Source organism: Durio zibethinus, chromosome 6 (genome assembly GCF_047325235.1).
Source record: "Durio zibethinus cultivar Kanyao isolate XHJ-2024 chromosome 6, ASM4732523v1, whole genome shotgun sequence".
NCBI lineage: Eukaryota > Viridiplantae > Streptophyta > Magnoliopsida > Malvales > Malvaceae > Durio > Durio zibethinus.
Window position 1 is genome coordinate 32,880,516 of NC_143167.1, and position 18,482 is coordinate 32,898,997.

The 18,482-nt window shown below is 32.6% G+C and overlaps 3 protein-coding genes across 4 annotated transcripts; 2 read left to right on the forward strand and 1 right to left on the reverse strand.

The window, feature by feature from the left end:
- Positions 1-1,707: 1,707 nt before the first annotated feature.
- LOC111286492 (Ubiquitin carboxyl-terminal hydrolase family protein) lies at positions 1,708-4,855 on the forward strand. 2 transcript variants are annotated; one of them, XR_016343191.1, is made up of 3 exons: positions 1,708-3,325; positions 4,258-4,401; positions 4,552-4,855. XR_016343191.1 is itself a non-coding variant. In XM_022876491.2 (2 exons), exon 1 carries the CDS (start codon positions 1,936-1,938, stop codon positions 3,322-3,324), a length of 1,389 nt encoding a protein of 462 aa, XP_022732226.2. In that variant the 5' UTR covers positions 1,708-1,935; the 3' UTR covers position 3,325; positions 4,552-4,855. The 2 variants fall into 2 exon arrangements, 1 of the variants encoding a protein (XP_022732226.2); XM_022876491.2 differs by lacking the exon at positions 4,258-4,401.
- A 2,512-nt stretch (positions 4,856-7,367) lies between these two features.
- On the forward strand, positions 7,368-10,360 carry LOC111286472 (3-ketoacyl-CoA synthase 10-like). Its single transcript, XM_022876461.2, has 3 exons — positions 7,368-7,817; positions 7,947-8,572; positions 9,508-10,360. The coding sequence occupies exons 1-3, from the start codon at positions 7,404-7,406 to the stop codon at positions 10,073-10,075; spliced, it is 1,608 nt and encodes a 535-aa protein (XP_022732196.2). The 5' UTR covers positions 7,368-7,403; the 3' UTR covers positions 10,076-10,360.
- Positions 10,361-11,422: 1,062 nt separating this feature from the next.
- On the reverse strand, positions 11,423-14,297 carry LOC111286473 (putative flavin-containing monooxygenase 1). Its single transcript, XM_022876462.2, has 5 exons — positions 13,784-14,297; positions 13,116-13,356; positions 12,385-12,563; positions 11,858-12,207; positions 11,423-11,765 (listed from the first exon to the last, which is right to left on the reverse strand). The coding sequence occupies exons 1-5, from the start codon at positions 14,252-14,254 to the stop codon at positions 11,423-11,425; spliced, it is 1,584 nt and encodes a 527-aa protein (XP_022732197.2). The 5' UTR covers positions 14,255-14,297.
- Positions 14,298-18,482: the final 4,185 nt, after the last annotated feature.

Consider the following 18,482-nt stretch of genomic DNA (forward strand, 5'->3'; position numbering starts at 1 on the left):
AAAATGCATTTTTTTAAGAAAAAAATTATATTGTCAACTCCAACCTAATTCCCGTTTACCCCCGAAAAAGAGGAGTCAAATGCTGCATGTAGCTTTTGATTTCATTGATGAGAAAATTCATGGTAATGTGAATGTCTTCAATCCTCTAGAATTCCAAGACTATTAAAACTAGGTGTGTCTCTATCTTTATTGTAGTAGTAGAAGAAGAAGGAGCATAGTTTGATTTATATTTTCATTTTCTTTGTTGATTTTGATATGTGCCCTTTTGACCCACTGATCCCAATCTCAGTATTCATCTAGATTTTAATTGCAATAGAATCATTCATCTTATTATTATTAAAATTATATTATTTAATATTTAATAAATATTTAATCATTTATAATTTTATATTCAAATTGTATCTTTTTATTTATCGTTAATTGATTTTATATTACATGTTTTAATAATTCTTATAAAGTCAACCTCAAAATTTTTAATGTATGAACATCATCACAGTATCAAGAACATGCGATGCTTTTGAAGCAATATTGACCAGATTAGGAAAATTTTTACTTTTATAAAGTGAGAATTAATATCTATCAAAAGTGATAAAAAAAAAAAAAAAAAAAAAACTTGGTTGCATGGGTGTCTATTGGCTGACAAGAGTTGACTAATCTGAAACCCGAAGAAATGTATATGTATCTGAGGTAAGAAAAAGAACTGTTCGAATATGAATGCAGAGTAATGAGTGAGAGAATGATGTTACGCGTTTGTCAAGTCAGACTGGTAATCTTTGGCCATGTTTCCCAGCCCTTAAAAGTCCTTTAACGATAATAACAAACGTTGTTTCCTCGGTTAAAACATGTCGAAAAGCAAGTCATTTGGTGCCTGCCTGACTTAGCCACCTACTTCACAACTCGGATTTCTGCTAAACATGATAATTTGTGTATTCAAATGGTATTTATGTATACACATAAAATATAAAAAATTATCATATTAAATCTATGATACGTGACATATTTAATATAAAATGTATATTTTATTTTTATAAAATTAATTTATAATTTTTGTTAAAATTTTAAATCATACAAATTATTTTTATATTTTTTATATAATTTTTATATCATATTAACATATCATATTTATCAAAATACATGTTATGTTATTGAAAAACAATAAGAAAAATGTTGAATAATTAAAACATAATAGTCCAAAATAATGAAAAAAATATTAGCATTAGAATTTTACTTTGAAAGTCCTATCATTTACACATTATTTTTCTTTTTTCACTTTCAAACCATTTAGCATATCCCTTACTAAAATTCACCAACCTTAATTATCTTTCATTACTTGACCAATACATAGTACTTTTAGTAACCTTATAATATATTTTTTATATATAAAAAAAATTATAATTTGAAAATAAAAAATTACAAATATTAATATTTAAATTCAAACTTGTTAAATATCATGAATCAATTTTGATTCTTAAATCCTTATGCCCAAGTAATTATTTTTTCTATTAAGTTTGCTTGAGTATTAAAAAATGGATTTAATAAATTATTAAGGAAAATCATCCCTAATTTTTTTTTTGAAAATAAATAAATAATGGAATAAAACCTGATTTGTTGGGCCGAACATCCAAGTCTAATTGCACTACACATGATGCAATAGTCCTGCTAAGTAATTTCCAATAAATGCCCTTGTTTTTCCATTTCGGGCCTTTTCTAACAATTTTTTTTTCACAGGCAATTAATCCTCTCCTAAGAACTTGAATATTGCTCTTTAATTTTGTCGTTTCGCCCCACCCCTCTATTTTCAGTGACGACAATAAACAGTCGATTACATTTTTTAATCATTGGGTTGAAGATACTAAATTTTACCCTACTGACTCACTTTTTTCTTTAAGAAACTTTGGATTTTTAATACAAACTTCCAGGAAGCTTGAAAAAGTAATGGTCATCCAGTTTGTTGTAAACCAAGTTTTGTTAAAAAAGTCAGGTAAAAACAAGCTGCTACTTTCAAATCACCACCAAATGTTTGATTTTTTGCCTGTGAGAAGAAACTTGTATCAACAACCATTGTTTGGGTGCTTTCAAAACAGAGCAATGACATCCAGTAGACGAGTCCAAGACCGAAGCAAGAACAAAAGAATCCACCATCTTGAAATCGTAAAGGAGAAATGGAAAATATCATCACGGGTATTGTTTTTGATGGAAGTTTTAAGGAAAGAACCCGAGATGATTATCCCCATAAGGTCATTGGACCACTACAGGAAGCAAATTAATTTACCGAAACCCCACAAAATAACTGATTTCATTCGGAAATGTCCCAAGTTGTTTGAATTATATAAGGATCAAAGGGGAACCTTATGGTGTGGAATGACTAAAGAAGCTGAGGATTTACTGGAAGAAGAGGAAAGGTTGATTGAGGAACAATCAAGTAAAACTGTTGAGTTTGTTACTAGGATTCTAATGATGTCGGTTGATAAACGGATTCAGTTAGACAAGATTGCTCATTTCAGGAGAGATTTTGGTTTGCCGATTGAGTTTAGGACTAAGTGGGTGAATCAATATCCTCAACATTTTAGGGTGGTAAAATCTAAAGATGGGGTTGAGTTTTTGGAGCTTGTAAATTGGAATCCTGCTTGGGCTATTACAGAGTTGGAGAAGAAAGCATTGGGTTTGAGTGATGGGATTGGACGTGAACCGGGTTTACTTTCTTTGCCTTTTCCTTTGAAATTCCCTCCTAATTACAAGAAAGTGTATAGACATGGAGGGAAGATTGAGCATTTTCAAAAAAGATCTTATTTGTCTCCGTATGCGGATGCTAGGGAGCTGAAAGCAGGGTCATTGGAATTTGATAAGAGGGCAGTTGCTGTTATGCATGAGTTACTTAGCTTTACTATTGAGAAGAGATTGGTGACTGACCATCTCACTCATTTCCGACAGGAGCTTGTGATGCCACAGAAGTTGATGAGACTTCTTTTGAAGCATTTTGGCATCTTTTATGTTTCTGAAAGGGGCAAGAGATTTAGTGTCTTCTTGACTGAAGCTTATGAAGGTTCAGAGCTGATTGAGAAATGCCCGTTTGTGCTTTGGAAGGAAAAGGTCCTAAGCCTTGTTGGTTATAGAGGAAAGAAGAAAGAGGTTCCTACTTTCAGTGACCTATCAGACATGGAAGAAAAGGATTTAATTGAGGTTGATACTGAGAATGACAACATATCTGTGGAATTTGAGGAAGAGGAGACCATGGGTGGTTTAGAGGCTGTTTCACTAACTAACAATGATGAGTTGGAGATTGCTCATGTTTGCAGTGCATGCAAAGGCACTGATAAAACTTGAGGTTAATTTCTTTTGTACATTTAGTTTTTGAAACTTCAGTTACTTCAGTTAAGTTTGAAATTTCAAAGATGTCATTACTTCAATGAAATATTTTAAGCTCAACATATTGCCTCCATGGTAACTGTTTATACATGTTTTACTCTCTGCTTTTTAAGCTATTATCTTGCTTAATATAAATTGCATGTCGAAAGTGATGAGTAAAGGTACATTTGATGTGATAGATGTGAAGATATTCACTGTTCAGGTAGGCTCTTAAAACACTCCTTAGAGCTCATGACTTTTAATTTCATATATCTGAAAATGATTGGTAGTTCTTGGTATGAGTTGCTGTTTGTTTCTGAAAAAGCTTTGGTTGCTTTTCAAATTCAGTTATATAGATTCGAGTTGGGGTCTCAATTATATCTATTGATTCCTTGGTAATTTGTATCCAGTATTGAAGGAAAGCAATCAATATCATATACCATTTTGCTTGCTTCTGATATTTTAATGTTCAGTTCAATTTGCAGATTTTGAAATTTGGAAAAATGGTTTCTCCATTATTTTGACCTTTAATTATAACCAATAATTATTATGATGTGTTAAGGCTATAGGCAATGAATTTCATTTTTGGATTGTGACCTTTTCTCTTTTGCATGAAAATATGTTCTTTGATTGAAGCTTACTTCATATGAATAGAGCTTCATTGTACTGCTCTTAATTGGCCCTATCAGATACAAGCTTTTCTTTTAGAATGAAAAGTATAATAGTCAAAGTTTTAGAATGAAAAGTATAATAGTCAAAGCTTTCGGCATGAACTGTATATTCTTGAAAAACTGCTGGTTGCAGCATATTTTCTTATCATTTTTTTAAACTCCATATTTCTCCAAATTATTGTTTAGCTCATTTTTGTTCTGTTCAAGCTGTTCATTGTTTCACATTTTTCCTTTCATTCAGATTGCATATTCAGCAACCAGATGGCTTTATATATGTAACTGCTTCATTTGGATGATGGAAATTTTAATTTGCAATATATCATAGTAGCTTGAATTCGCAATATGAAAGCTCTCCTTCAACTGGGGCTCCTGTCTGGGTTTCCTAGTGAGCAATTTATTCTCCTCTTTTACTTGCCAGTTTACATATATATATTTGTTACAAGTCAATCTTATTAATACCTTACAGCAACCTCTCATGATTGTGAATAAACCCTTTTGTACTATTAAAGTGCGATCCAGTTTTCCTTTTTGTCAGATGGAACAATGAAACTCATTCAACAATGGAAAGATGTACAGCGAAATGACAACAGAAAAACACTCGGATATGAAGTGATGGCTCAACAGCAAGAACAATCAGACAATAAATGGACCATGTTCCATTTTCATGACTCATACTTTGGCTGTAACTTATACATAATTTCTTCGGCCAAACTAGAATCTTTTATACAATTTATAGAAAATCAAACCAAATCATGTGGTTGTAGATTTCAATGTTTCTATTGTGATAAATTTAACTCCATCTAGCATAGAAATTAAATTTGAAAGTTACTGTCATCTAATTGCCGTCCCTTGCTGAATGATCACAACCTATCATATCTTCTCAAGCAGGAAGGAAACTGAAATTTCATCCAACTACAGTATAAAGTTTTTATGATGGTGACATTTTAATATCTTGAAAAAGATTGCAATTATATTTGTTTTTAGTAACTTTGAATTTACTTATTAGTCTAAATTAACTAACATAGGTTGAGCGAAGCCCTCGCGCTCACTCTCACCCAACTTCTTTAAATGTACATGGGGTTCTTAACTACACTTTTAATGGTTTCACTTTGTCAACTGGCAAGGCCAAGAGGGAAAGAGACTTTCTACATGCAAGATTATTTTCAGATTATTTTTTCTTTTTTTTTTTTTTATAATTAAATTAACAATATTAGAATGAATATAGTTGCATTCTCTCTTTCTTCTTCAACAACATTACCCATTGGTATCAATCAAGTCTAATGATCTTAGGGTGTGTTTGGAACATAAGATTATGATAAGATAAAATAATATAATATTATGAATAGAATTAAATTAAATAATATTATTTTATTTTATATTTGATATGTATAAAGATTATGATAGGATACTATTGATCAAAATTATCCTTATTCAAAGTTTATATAATTCAAATTATTAATATAATTTTTAAGAATATAACAAAATATACAAATTTAATCTCATGAATTAAAATAAAAAGATGATTATTATCTTATCTTGTCCATAATTTTATACACCAAACGTTACCTCTATACGTTACATTAAACAGCTTGGTTACCTCTATACGTTACATTAAACAGCTTGGCTACTAGAGCAAGTCTGAGTTTAAGACTATTCCATTTTTTTTTTCTCTTGTATGGTGTTGGTACTATTTGTAGATATAACCTCTCTATTTTACATCTTTTTATTATATATATATATATATATAATATATATATATATATTATTCAGATGACGATTCAGAATGGCAAAAATCTGACAGTGAATTTATAATCCCCAACTTGGGGCTGTTTAGTGAATTTATAATCCTCAACTTGGGGGCTGCTTACTTTCTTGTATCAAGTTGGCTTAGTGTCTTCGTTATTTATTAATTTTAAACATAAATGTTATGAAGAAATTATCCTATATTTATAATTGCCGATTTCTCACGTTATTGGCATATTTATTTGCAGGGAAAATGCATGGAAGACGATCAATGATATATATTCGATACACAGTTAGAAGAAGAGCACTGACAAAGAGTTTTTAAATTCAAATTTTATTAGTAATTGTTTGTTGGGATCATTTTAAATGTACGATTTATGATCATTTATTTTAAATTATTAAATACAACATATTTTATCATGATTTAAAAGATTGAACAATCTATTTATTTCAGATTTTTCATAAAAAAAAATGTAGTAATTTATATTTGACACTATATGCTTATGTTACGCTTATTTTTTAAAACTACAAAAATCATTATTCCTCTCGGACAAATGCTTTAAAAAAATGAATTGTGCTAACAGCTACTTAATTTACTATTCATAGTAATTTTTTATATTAAATAAAATAATTAATTAATAAATTTTAGTATTTAAATAATAACTTATTTTAATAAGATAACTTTAAAAAGCATATTAGCAAAATCCGAGTATATATATATATTTATATATAGAAAAATTATTTAATATACTGTAGAGCGATTACATAGAATACAAGTGATAACCTATATTTCTGGAAATTATAGTTCTCAGCTAATTTGATACTGAATTGATTTCATAACCCGAGAGACTTAATTCTAGAACAAGTTGGCTAAAGCTTTTGCTGCTCTTTTACGAGGTGGTCATTGGTCAGTAGAGGTAGCAGTAGATAGTGAATTATGCATATCCACCAAAAGAATCATGAAATCCAAACCCAGCCTATCGCCAGAAAGGCTGAACTTCAAACCTGTTCGTAATTTTCTGCCCCAAACCACACATGTTGAAGCAATAAATCGACAAGGTTCGATTCGGCAGGCAGGCTGCAGCGTTGCAGCTTAATTAACTTTTGCTTTACTAGTAATATTTATTCGAAGTAAAGATGGTAGTTAAACTATATGCAATAAGGCTAAACAGCTTCATGCCAGCTGGTAGCTTCAAGAGAAGCAAGTAGTCCCTTAAGGCCTCAATCCCCTCAACTACTTTCATTGCATTTTTATTATGGATTTATGCTTCTTTTCCATAGCTTGCCCACAAAATTAAGGAAATGGGAGGGAAAAGATGAGGCTGTTGAAGAAGGCATCCATAATATCACAAGATATGTTAGTTCCAATGAGTGAAGTCATCAGCACAACAACTTTATCATGTAATTTACCAGATGATCTAAACGAAAGCAAAACCCGTTTGAACTTTGAATTGGACCAGCTTTCATTGAATGAAAGAATTTAAAGCAGTTAAAAACCTTCCAACTACACACCACCCTAAGTTGGTGTGAACATTAACTATACTCCACCGACCACATTACATCTCACAATAATACATTTATTTTATATATAAACTCCGGTTCCTCACCATCATAGTTATCCTAGTTATTAATCCAGGCTTTAACATGGCTAGAAGTGAGCAAGATCTATTGTCAACGGAGATTGTCAACCGTGGGATTGAATCCTCGGGGCCTAATGCCGGCTCCTTAACCTTCTCGGTCAGGGTTGGAAGGCGGCTTCCAGATTTTCTTCAGTCAGTGAACTTGAAATATGTGAAGTTAGGGTACCATTATCTGATTAATCATGGCATATACTTGGCTACCATACCAGTTTTGGTGCTCGTTTTTGGTGCCGAAGTGGGAAGCCTTAGTAGGGAAGAGCTGTGGAAAAAGATATGGGAAGATGCTCGCTATGACCTTGCCACAGTGCTCTCCTCTTTCGCTGTCTTTGTGTTCACGGTTTCTGTCTACTTTACGTCACGGCCTCGGTCCATTTATCTGATTGATTTTTCATGCTACCGTCCTAATGATGACTTAAAGGTGAAGATCTTTTCATGCATGAAAGCTCAACTAGACAGCTATAACGTATTTGTTGCTATACAAGAAACGATTAAACCATAGATTTTATTACTGAACAAATTAATTTACATACATCCTATTACATTTCAGGTGACTAAGGAGCAGTTTATTCAAATGGCAAGAGCATCAGGCAAATTTGACGAGGCAAGTCTTGAATTCCAGAAAAGGATTCTGAAATCATCAGGAATTGGGGACGAAACTTATGTTCCAAAGGCACTCATGTCTAAAGAGAACTGTGCAACCATGAAAGAAGGTCGCCTGGAAGCCTCAACTGTAATGTTTGGGGCCCTCGATGAGCTCTTTGAGAAGACCAGGATTCGACCGAAGGATGTTGGGATCCTCGTTGTGAACTGCAGCATCTTCAATCCAACTCCATCTCTGTCTGCAATGATCATCAACCACTATAAAATGAGAGGCAATATTTTGAGCTACAATCTTGGTGGGATGGGCTGCAGTGCTGGGATCATAGCAGTGGACTTGGCCCGAGACATGTTACAAGCAAACCCAAACAATTATGCTGTTGTAGTGAGCACTGAGATGGTGGGCTACAATTGGTACCCGGGCCGGGACAGGTCCATGCTGGTTCCAAATTGCTTTTTCAGGATGGGATGCTCGGCCGTCCTTCTGTCCAACCGTCGTCGTGACTACAGGCGTGCCAAGTACCGTCTTGAACATCTTGTCCGGACACATAAAGGTGCTGATGACCGCAGCTTCAGGTTTGTTCCTTGTGTTTCCTTTGATCATCCTCTTGATTGTTTACCTGTTTGTGCATATCTGTTTACCTCGGCTAAGAGTAGATTAATGCTACTTTATAGCTTGGTAGATGAATAAGGCCCCAATAAATAACTATTAGACTTTTGGTTCAACTTCCTTCCAATCAAATGGCTTTTAATTTTAATTTATGATAATAGAATACCAATCTATTTGAGGATGGGACGGTTAGATATTCATGAAGTTCATATTATAGATGAACTAAGAACTGCTATATCACATATTCGTATTCAAAAGACAAACCAACTTATTTTCCAGCCATGAAAACTATCCAACTTATTTTGCAACCTATTAGACTGACCAACTTTTTTTTCCTTTCTGATTTCTTTTTGGTAGTAAAAACTACCCAGCCTATTTTCCAGCCATGAAAATGACACTCTGGACTTTGTGGAGGTGGTCCACCTATCGCCTTTCTTCTGTGTTTTAAGTTGAGGCCATGTGGCTGTGTCTCGAGACAGAGACATTCAATAGCCTAGAATGGCCACATAGCCCAGTCCATACTAGTAGTATCTTATTAATCAATCATACGGCGGAGAAGATGATTCAACCGCAATTTGGAAAACTTTTAGTGGAACTACCAGCATTTCAAGCAGCAGAGATGGCAATGTCAAAAATCAGAGAACAATCAATTAAATTCAAAACATAGTAGGAATTTAGGAATATTTTGGAACTCCAATAACCGATGTTTACTCAGACTCCTTAAATCTGTGTATCGATAACAGTTACTCTCCATCGAATAAATTTCTTTTGAAATTGAATCATTGAATTTATGTAAAATGAAAATTTTTACTCGAATTTAAAATATCTCTATCCAAACTTTGGGCATTGTGATTTACTGGTTTTTTTAATTTTATTTTGGTGTGTGTAAATTATGGATCAGGTCTGTCTACCAGGAGGAAGATGAACGGGGTATTAAGGGGCTTAAGGTCAGCAAAGATCTAATGGAAATTGGTGGAGATGCCCTGAAAACCAACATCACCACATTGGGGCCTCTGGTGCTACCCTTCTCCGAGCAACTTCTCTTCTTTGCTACATTAGTTTGGAGGCACTTTTTTGGTGGGGATAATTCCAAAGCATCATTATCACCATCGGCAAAGCCATACATCCCAGATTACAAACTTGCATTTGAACACTTTTGCGTGCATGCTGCGAGCAAGACTGTGCTAGATGAGCTTCAAAAGAACCTTGAGCTCACTGAGAAGAACATGGAAGCCTCCGGGATGACGTTGCACCGCTTTGGTAACACTTCTAGCAGCAGTATATGGTATGAATTGGCATACTTGGAAGCTAAGGAAAGGGTTAAAAGAGGAGACAGGATTTGGCAGATTGCCTTCGGTTCTGGGTTCAAGTGCAACAGTGTGGTTTGGCGTTCCATACGCCGTGCAAGGAAGCCTTCCAGGAATAATCCCTGGCTTGATTGCATTGACAGATATCCTGTGGCACCTTAAATTGCGTTACGGCTTGGTTGATAATAATGGGATTTTTCTCTTGTTTATTTTTTTAGCAACTTTTATCAAATGGAATAGAGAAATCATAGGAAGTTTGGCATATGACATGGTTCTGAAACGTTTCTTGCTAAATTTAATTGTATGAAGAAGTTTGTTGAATTATAGTTGTTGGCCAAAAGCCTACGACGGCTGATAAAGTTTTCTTCACTAATTTTTTGTTCAATCTGTCAAAAAACTTCTCACATGATGTTTTGGATTTTACTTTAAAATGCAAAGACTTTATTGTGCTTAATTTTGCATTTGCCGCCCTTGCAATATGGACTTATTGCTCATGGCCTTGAATCAAAGCAGATGGCAAACGGCTGCCTGTCTGTCTCTGAAATAAGACTATTGCTGACAATATTCAAGTTCCAGTACTCTTGAATTTATTGCTATTAACAAGTGATACACCTTCATGTCTAGTAATATCTGGGATTGGACATTGCAATTTCTTTTCTAGGAAGCAACACTTGGGTTGGGTGATGATCAGATGATAGGCTGATATTTATAAATAGTAATAGCATGATGATTTTGAGAACTAAATATGAAAGAATATTTTTCAGAAGATAGTTCTCTGGATATATGCCTATGATTTTTGTTCGGTCTATACCATAGATTCTAGAGATAAATGAAGAAGCAAATCTAGAAGAAGTAGAACACCTGATCGATCTAGACAAAAAACAAAAGTGAGAAATTAGTAAATTACCGCCTAAGCTTGTAATACCCTGATTTTTTTTTTTCAAAGAAAGCTGGTTTCGCATAGAAACAGTCAGACTGAAATTCCAAGAGTACAAAAATGCTTTGCCTTTCTTAACACAATTGGGTCGAAACGTGTGTGGTTCTAATTAAAGGGTCTATTCTATACATTGATAATAAATTTTTTAATTTAATAAATGGAATTTAAAAAATTATCATATATTTTATTTTTTAATTAAATTTTTGTTTTTTTTAATATATTATAATAAAAATATGTCACTCTATTAATTTTATTTATGAAGTCTACAAATTTAAATGATAATAAATTAAATAATTTTTCTATAAAGAATTGCACGATTTTTGCTCTTTAAAATTTCAATCTTAAGAATAAGGTAGATGAATTCTATGCATGACCATTGTAGTAGCATAAAGATTAAGCCCTTTATTTTAAATTTATTATTAATAATTAAAACTCTCTGAACCACGTACATGAAGGTAGATGAATTATATTGCAGTCACTACAGGGCACATGATCATATATAGATATATAAGACTGTTTTTTTCTTTAGCTGTAGTCTAATAAGGAATATAATAATCAATGTCTATCAAAGCTTATTTGTCTTCTCCATAATCTTGACTGTTGTAAGGGGCAAAAGCCTCCAAGAACCAATTATTCTTCCTCCAAGATTTCCATCCCATCTCTTCACAGATCTCATCACTGTGGTTAATGCTGAAAGTGGAAATGCAATGTCTCTTGTAGAAACGGGTCGTTTTCTTCATGATTTCCATTTCTTTGGTAGTTTGTTCAAGCATTTTCTCAATGCTGGGAAGTGTGAATAGACCATCAGCTAGTCTAGACAGCCATTTGCATCTTAGCTCTGCTGTATGCAGGTTTGAAACACTCTCAATGTACCCCACGAATGCCATGTTTGGAATCAACGGATGGATTGTTCCCCTGTAAAATTAAATCAATTAATTATTGGCAAAGTTTGAAGTACCCATCGATCTTTTCTGAACTTCTTTTTTAAGTTCAAAAGGGATTTATACCGGTATAAGGGCATGATCCCAGACGAGTCTACTATGAGGCAAGAGAAAGGTTCAGGCAGCAGATCCTGGATTTTCTTTTTCCCATCATAACCAGTGGCAAGAAGCACAACATCGGCCTCTAACTTGGAGTTGTCTTCAAATTCAAGCCCCCCATTCCAGAACCACCATTTCGATGTTCTTTTGAACAAAATCTTTCCCTTGTCTGCCTCTGAAAAGAAATTTTCTGGTAGGACAGCCATCTGGCAGGATGCATAATCCTCCTCGAATGGGTGATCTGGTTTCAGCCCATACTTCACTAGTGAAAGCTTCCACACCAAATACGACTCTATGAACTTGGAAACTGCTTTTCTCTACAGGTAAAAAATGGAAATAATTAACATAATTAGATAGAAGTAAGGGTACAAGTACAACCTAAAAAAATTACTGTAGCAATGATAAAGGCATATTAATGAAATAAGGAAACGAGGAAAAATTAATAAGGGGTGATGATTGTTGAAGTGGTATAAAAGAAATGGAAGTTAAATTACCACAGGAGAGAAAAGAGGGCAAAGCAAATTTCTGAGCAGCCCCTGGTTTGGCCTTTCATGGAGAAATTGAGAAGACCTTGTTGAATAAAACAAGAAAAAGGGCAAACCCCAAATCCAGTATGCTGGAACCGTCCAATGTAAAGTCCTTATGACCATTGTACATGGTTGTCCATCAGCTCCTTTTTTTTTAACAAAACAGGCGAAGCAAGAACGTCAAGATACAATGCAATAAAGGGAGCTAGTCAAAAGCACTGCCTTTTTGCATTCTAAAAAACAAACCTCAATGTCCAGCATGCATTTTATGACTATATATATATGATGCAATCATGGTACCTGAAAATCGCAGGCTTTTGTTGCAACAATGGAAATAATTTATTTAGTACTATTTTTTAGCTTGAAGGAAAACATGTTAAATTTTGTGAAAAAAAATTCATATGATTCAGGATTTTCAATCAGAGGTTTACTTTTAATTAAGCAACTTTTTTTTAAAAACAAATTAAGATATGAAGTTAAGATTAATTAACTAGCTAATTTGGAAAAACAGGAATTGTGAAATCATGCAGGTCTGAAATAATCAAATCCTCAGTTGACATTTTATGAGTCTTTGGCTTTGTTGACCTCTGACCTTGCTAAGGAAGCATGCAGCTCGTGAAATCAATGCAAAATTTATGTTTGGATCGATGTCAGTCAAATTAGGGTTTATCCTTCATGTAATATATATGTATATATACCTTGGTTTGCCTCAGCACACTCAGTAGCTAAATCAATGGCTGATTTCTTATAGCCAACAACAGCAACTTTCTTTCCTTTCAACAACTCTCGGGCGGCTTCTTTGTCAAGTTTAGAATACTCGATCGTGTGCATAACCTTGCCACCAAATATTTGTTGGCCTTTATTGGGAGGGAAAACTGGCATTCTCGGTATATCTCCGTATTTGCCAATGCATACCACCAGTAATTCGAAAGCATACCTCTGCATGCAGTTAATATTCCAACAATTCCATAATTAATAATTAACAGAATCAAATACTACTATTCTTTAGTAACAATTAGCGTTAACCGTAACATGTAATAATGTTTTGTTATCAGATTAATGTCATGAAACAATATTATATATATTTCTTTCTAAATATAGGTATAAATATTCTCAGGTCAACTTCCTATAATAATAATAATAATAATAATAATAAAATAATAATAATAATAGACTTACTATATGTAAAACCACAAAGATCACTTTCGTGTTTAATACTAAAAAAAATCAACCTCATGTCCCTATCGAGACATAAGGGTTTGGAACAGAAACTAGTATATGCCAAATCAAGAAAAAGTGAAGAAAATGAAAATTAATATGTTTAGGTGCCGGTGCAAATTAGTGATAAGATGTTTTGGAGAACAACCTCAACAGTTTTTGATGGATGTGTTTCCACAGTGACTTCCCAGACAGGCTGACCTTTCAAAAGAGATCCAAACTCTCCGGGACCAGGCGACAAATCCAAATTGGTTGTTTCTTGGTCATTACCGATGTACCGAATCTCCACCACCCTGGAATTGAACTTGATGTACTTCAACACATCAAAGTGCGTAGCATAACCATCCAAGTAATCCAGGATCTCATGGTGAGAAGGAAAACTCGAATTGTCCCTTTCGGGCCAAGGGTAATCCGAGAACTCAAAATCACATCGAGGAGTTTGGAGTTTGGTGGAAGCAAATGAACAATGTTTCCAAACACCACCTATTGAATCAGTTGCCTCAAAAACAATTGGATTATGATGGTAAAGCTGTTTAGCAGCAGCAATACCACTAATTCCAGCCCCAATAATCCCAACTCTGGATGATTTAAAGTAGCTAATTTTTTGCTCACAAGCCATATCGGTATATATGAATATATGATACTACAGCAATAAAACTAGCTTGCTTATCGATTGTATGGTGTGTTCGAACTGAAAGTCTGCCTGACTATTTATAGAGGTAGAGGAATGACCAGTTGGATTTCCTTGAAAATTGTAGCTCTCCAATTTAAGTGACATTGTTAGGTTAAACAGTAGTCCCATGTTTTCTGCCCCTTAATTTCCTTTTCTTAAAGGCTCCTTTTCTTAATGGCAACAAATTATGTCACTGTTACATTAGTATAGTTCCTAGACTTGGTACTCAAATCGAAATTAATTTTTCATTGGTATTTTAATTTGGGAAATCTCATTATTAATATATATATTCCCATATTTCTGATCATGAATGACGAACTTGGTAGCAATATGCATAAAAATTATTCTTTATAAATATGGGATTAGTTAGCATAACACAGGTTTGAATTCTTGCGTTCCCATGGCTATATTTATAAAAAAGAATTGACCATGATCCCATAGCATGTGTTCGTGTTTATGGTTGAGGTCAATGCATAAAATTTTGAACTTAGGGACGAAGCCAAGTTTATTTCTCTTGTAATGTACTGCATGTGTCAGACATGTTGCACTGCCCTAGCTATGTAGTTTATTAATAAGTGGATTGACTTATTAAATAAATATGCAACAATTTTCTTCTTCAACATTGTACTTGAAGTTGACAAAAAGGGAAAACAGTATTAAAACCAAGTCTCTTATCGGATAATTAAGCATATATATATTATCAATTTATCACGTTGTAATTTGAATATTGTTAATGACTGCAATATTTTGGTTTAACTACTCAAATAATAAGACCAATTCATCAGTGCTAAAGATGAAGGTAAATTTAACTAGATGAATAAAATTTTGCTTGACCTTAATAGATTGATGATTTAAATAATAAAAAGGCATCTGATCAGGTTATAGTCAAGGGGTATATATATATAATAATTAATACTGATTCAACTTGCAATTTGAAACTGGTAGATTGAAGGTGTCTTTTGAGAAATAAAAACTTATGGTCAATGGAAAGAGAATTTCCTCATTGTTAGAAAAAAACAAACAGAAAAAGTTATGCATTTGAAAGGCATAGTTTGTAATCACTGCATGGCATGTGATGAATTAATATATGTTATATGTATGGCGCGAACCTTCAATTCCTCACCTAATCCTGCTCCAATTCTATCTGAATTGAAGGGAAATGTATGTGAAAAAGAAATCTATGGATTATTGTCCAAATAAAATTGTACTACAATATTATTTATTGTGTTGACGTAAATAAGTGTTTTGGTGGTCAACAAGGCTACTTACTAGGAGTTTGTATAGAAATGGAAATAGAAAAAAAAAAAAAAAAAACAAACTTGCATAAAAAATAGTTGAAAACTTTAATTTTTTTTCTAGCAGAAGTACTATTGGTTCCTCTTTCCTTTCTATTAAAAAAGTAAAAAAAAAAAAAAAGAAAAGAAAACTCAGTGTAAAAACATTAAGTGCAAAGCAATAATAGTATAATTTGTTGATAAAATACTGAATTAGTTTTATTCATAAGATTTATCCTTAAAAACCTTAATTACAAAAAAAAAAAGTAAAAATAAAATACATGATTTTTTTTATAATTTTTTTTATTTGTTTTTTTTTTTTTTGCTTCTTTGAATGTCAATAATCAAGGGTTTTAATTTATTTCAATTTTTATTGCTTCCCTTACTTCTCCTTGTTCCTCTAATATGTATATTCTTTAATTTGTCCCCATTTTCTTTCCCCCTACCCAATAGTAATAGTCCACTATCTGTTGGACCATGGTTTAAGAAGAGAAACATCCGGGAAATGAATAAGAAATCACATGGAAAGGTATATTCGACAAACCATTGTCTTAAATAAACTTAAAAAAGACTATGAGAGGCCACACGACGAGAACCTAATGTCATTTTCTTGACTCCCAGTTATCGTATTAACGCCGAAGTTAACAATGTGTCAATTCAAACCATGTATGAGTTGCATGTTACATCAAATTATCTTTTCCATCATCCTACTTTTCAAATTTATTGTTTTATTCACTCAACTTTGAAAAATTATGCTTTTTGCTGTTCAACCTCTATAAATATTGTTATTTAATTTCATCACTCAACTGTTAAAACATAATGAATCCTCATTTTTTATCACCATTTAAAAAAAAAAAAAACTGTTTATTTATCTTGGACATGGCCACTTGGCAAAAATGATGGCATGGATATAATCATTGACATGTATATATGATGATGGAAGTATCATATGAGAGATCCATTATTGTTTAATAGTTGAATAAGCAACATTTATAACTAAACGTTAATTAATCACCAAAATGTTAATTTTTCAAAATTGGTTGATCAAAGCAAAAAATTTGAAAAAACGAATGATTGGAAAGATAATTTACTCTAAATATTAGCTGTCTATGTGGAATATTTTCACTTTTTTGGTGACGCAATTTCGTAGCTACAAGTCACATTGTCTCCACATTTTTTCCTTGAATTTGTGGAATTTTGATGGTGCCTGTGGCTTTTTACATGCAGAGGAGTATTAGACCAAATGCACTTGACCGATTCATTAAGAAAATGATGTTCATTCTTACCTCCTCTTCTTTGTATAAATTAATACATCAACAAAAGAGTGAGAATTGAAACATGCGCTCGTGAAACATGCACTTTCCTAGCAGCACCCTCGATGTGGTGCTTCTCCAAGTGCATCACGTCACTTTGTGTGTAGGTGACTATTTTTTTTATATTCTTAACTATTAAATTTTTCATATTTTAATTTTGGAAGATAGTTTTTTATAAAAGCCATAGACTTCAAAATTCAAACCATTCATCTGCAACTATAAATCTGGCAAAAATTAAAAAACAAAAAACAAAATCAAAGCATTTGTATATTTTATAATCGATTTTCTAGTTAATAAAGTTAGTCAAATCAAACCTCGATTTTTTATATGTATTTGAAATTATTAAAGATTGAATTTCAATTATTAAAATTATAAATTTAATATTTGATTATAAATAGATTACACAGATAAATTTTAATTTATTAAAGAGTAAAACTCAATAAGTAAGGGTGGATTCACCCTTTGAATTAGTGTCTATAGACATTCCAAAATTGAAAAATAAAAAAAAAAAAAAGAAAAATTTTTTTCTGTACACCTTTTCCACCAACAAATTAATTATAAGTAAATATTTTTGAAAAAAAATTGAAATCCATCATTATCAATAAATAATAACATTTATCATATATAATTAATCATGCATGATCATTAGCTAACTTATATTATTAGGTCATGCATGATATAATTAGATTGAGTTTTAAATCCAACCGGAATTACTAGGTAGATTTATAGATGGGACACCGATTGACCCATCTTCCCTGAAGACATACTTCCTCAGACAAAGATGCCAATTTCTAAAGTCCAAACCAACCCCATCTTACGAAGTCAAATATTTTCTTTCTAGTTGAACTTTAAAACAACAAATACGATTTAGTAAAATAATTAGTATTTTATTGCTAAATAGAAAATTTTCTTGACTGAGGGATGGTCTTGGAGGTGTCGAACTGGAAATTTTATGTGAAAAGGGCACTAAATGTGGTTGTTGAGGAGGTGAAAATTCCACGAAGAGAGACAATTTGTCTTTAAATTTGTGTTGTATTAGTACACGTACCCAAAGCTGCTTATTACCATCTTTACTGCTACTGTTGTAATGTTTCTAGAAGAGCCAAATGTCAAGAGAATTTATTACCATCTTTACTGCCTTCATGCTTGGTCCGCATCACCGTCGTTTTAGAATTTTTGGCCCTTTTTGGGTCCTTTCCTTGATTTTTCGAATGCTACAAGCCTTAATTTCTTCCATTAGAGGAGAAAAGAAAAAATAAATAACATAAAGAATAAGAAAAAAAAAAAAAGAGAAAACATTAAAGTTTTATATATGTATTACATATATCAAGTTGGGTTAAGAAAATATATATGCATGCTATTGCTATATACCAATCATTTCAACGCCTTTTTTTTTCTTTAAGTTGTGCCATAATTTGTTTTTCTCACATCCTCAATATTGTTTGCAATAAAGTATTTTAATCATGTGATGATGTGAAGTGTGTATGTGGTGGGGTTGATCTAACCATATAAAAGCTAACTCTTCCTTAAAACGTTTTCAAATATTCAGTAGTAGCTTATAATAAATTATTTTCTTGGCCAAAGTAT